The sequence below is a fragment of the Atta colombica genome, unplaced genomic scaffold (assembly GCF_001594045.1).
Source record: "Atta colombica isolate Treedump-2 unplaced genomic scaffold, Acol1.0 scaffold275, whole genome shotgun sequence".
In the NCBI taxonomy this organism is placed as follows: domain Eukaryota; kingdom Metazoa; phylum Arthropoda; class Insecta; order Hymenoptera; family Formicidae; genus Atta; species Atta colombica.
Window position 1 is genome coordinate 775,943 of NW_017259376.1, and position 1,307 is coordinate 777,249.

At 43.0% G+C, this 1,307-nt stretch overlaps 1 protein-coding gene across 1 annotated transcript in view; it reads left to right on the forward strand.

The window, feature by feature from the left end:
- The first annotated feature begins 43 nt into the window (after positions 1-43).
- Positions 44-1,307, forward strand: part of LOC108689745 (protein neuralized) — a 59,589-nt gene continuing 58,325 nt past the window's right edge. Inside the window, exon 1 of the mRNA XM_018196670.1 lies at positions 44-365. Within this exon, the coding sequence (XP_018052159.1) occupies positions 332-365 (34 nt within the window). The 5' untranslated portion in view covers positions 44-331. The remainder of the gene's footprint in view (positions 366-1,307) is intronic.

Consider the following 1,307-nt stretch of genomic DNA (forward strand, 5'->3'; position numbering starts at 1 on the left):
CCGCCGGCGGCGCAACGGTGCGAGACGCGAGTGCGGTCGTCCGCCTCGTTCACCTCGTTGCCCCGCCGTCGCGTAGCGACACCGCGGATGCCAGCGGATGCACCATGTATCGTGATTGATAGCGATCCACCACGATCCACCGCCTCGCTGCCACTCGTCGTTGTCGCGATGTGTTCGTTCCACGCGCGCCCATGCGATCGCTTTTTCACGTGAAACGTCCCACGTCCGCCCCCGAGCACCGCTGTCCTACGACCCGACACAATTGTCTGCCGCTGTCGCAGCCACCGCCGCCGCTGCCGCCGCCGCCGCTGCCGGGCTGACAACGACGACGATGGGCCAATCGTCAAGCAACACTGGGCACAGCGGTGAGTCTTGAGTCCTCGAATCATAACACTTTCTCTCTCGCAATATGATCGCGTACTGCTCGCCGGCCAAACGCCTCTTCGTGCACACGCGCGCCCGCTTGTCATGTGTCATCGCGAGAGCGATCAAGAGCGATCAACCACCGATGATCTGCAACCGATGTTGCGATGATGATGGAATACCTGGGTACTCTTCATCGAGTGGAATTTTTCTTAAGAAGGTTACGTTCAGATCTATTAGAACATACGTAGTGTTGGTCTGGAGAACAGTGTTCTCTTAGGGTTCTTTTCCGCCAGCGTGAAATAAATCCCTGATTTTTTTCTCAGTAATTGGAACAAGTTTCAATTTGATATTATGACGTTATAGAGATAACAATAACTCGAATGTATAGATCATCAGTAGGAATCGCGAATAAAGTTATATATTGCCTCGCTGCGTTTAAAAAATTTTTTTCAATGACAAACGCTCGTCATGCGTCGTGTTGTCTTTTCATGGCTGCACGTGACGAATTTAAATCCTTGAAGAATGTCATTATCAGTTGACAGTATCACTAATTGCCCGATTGCGAAACACTCGAAGACACGCTGCGTCTATTAAAATTAGAAAATATTTCAAAATTAAACACGAATTTAATTTATTAAATCGCAGCAAAATAAAAAATTTATTTAGAAATAATTTTTTTAAATCCAAAAAAATGTTTTTTTTGGAACGATGAAAATGATAATTTAAGAGTAAATTAATGGCACTTAAAAAAAGATAACTGAATTTTTAATGAAAAATGTAAACGAATACTTGATAGTGTGATAACATATCTATGGTCTTGAATGAATTTTTTTCCAATTAATTATTTTTACTTTTACTTTTTTTAAACGTTTAGCTTATTGACGCAAAATGTCAGATTTCTTGGAATATATGATTAAAAAAAAATATATGTATATATATAT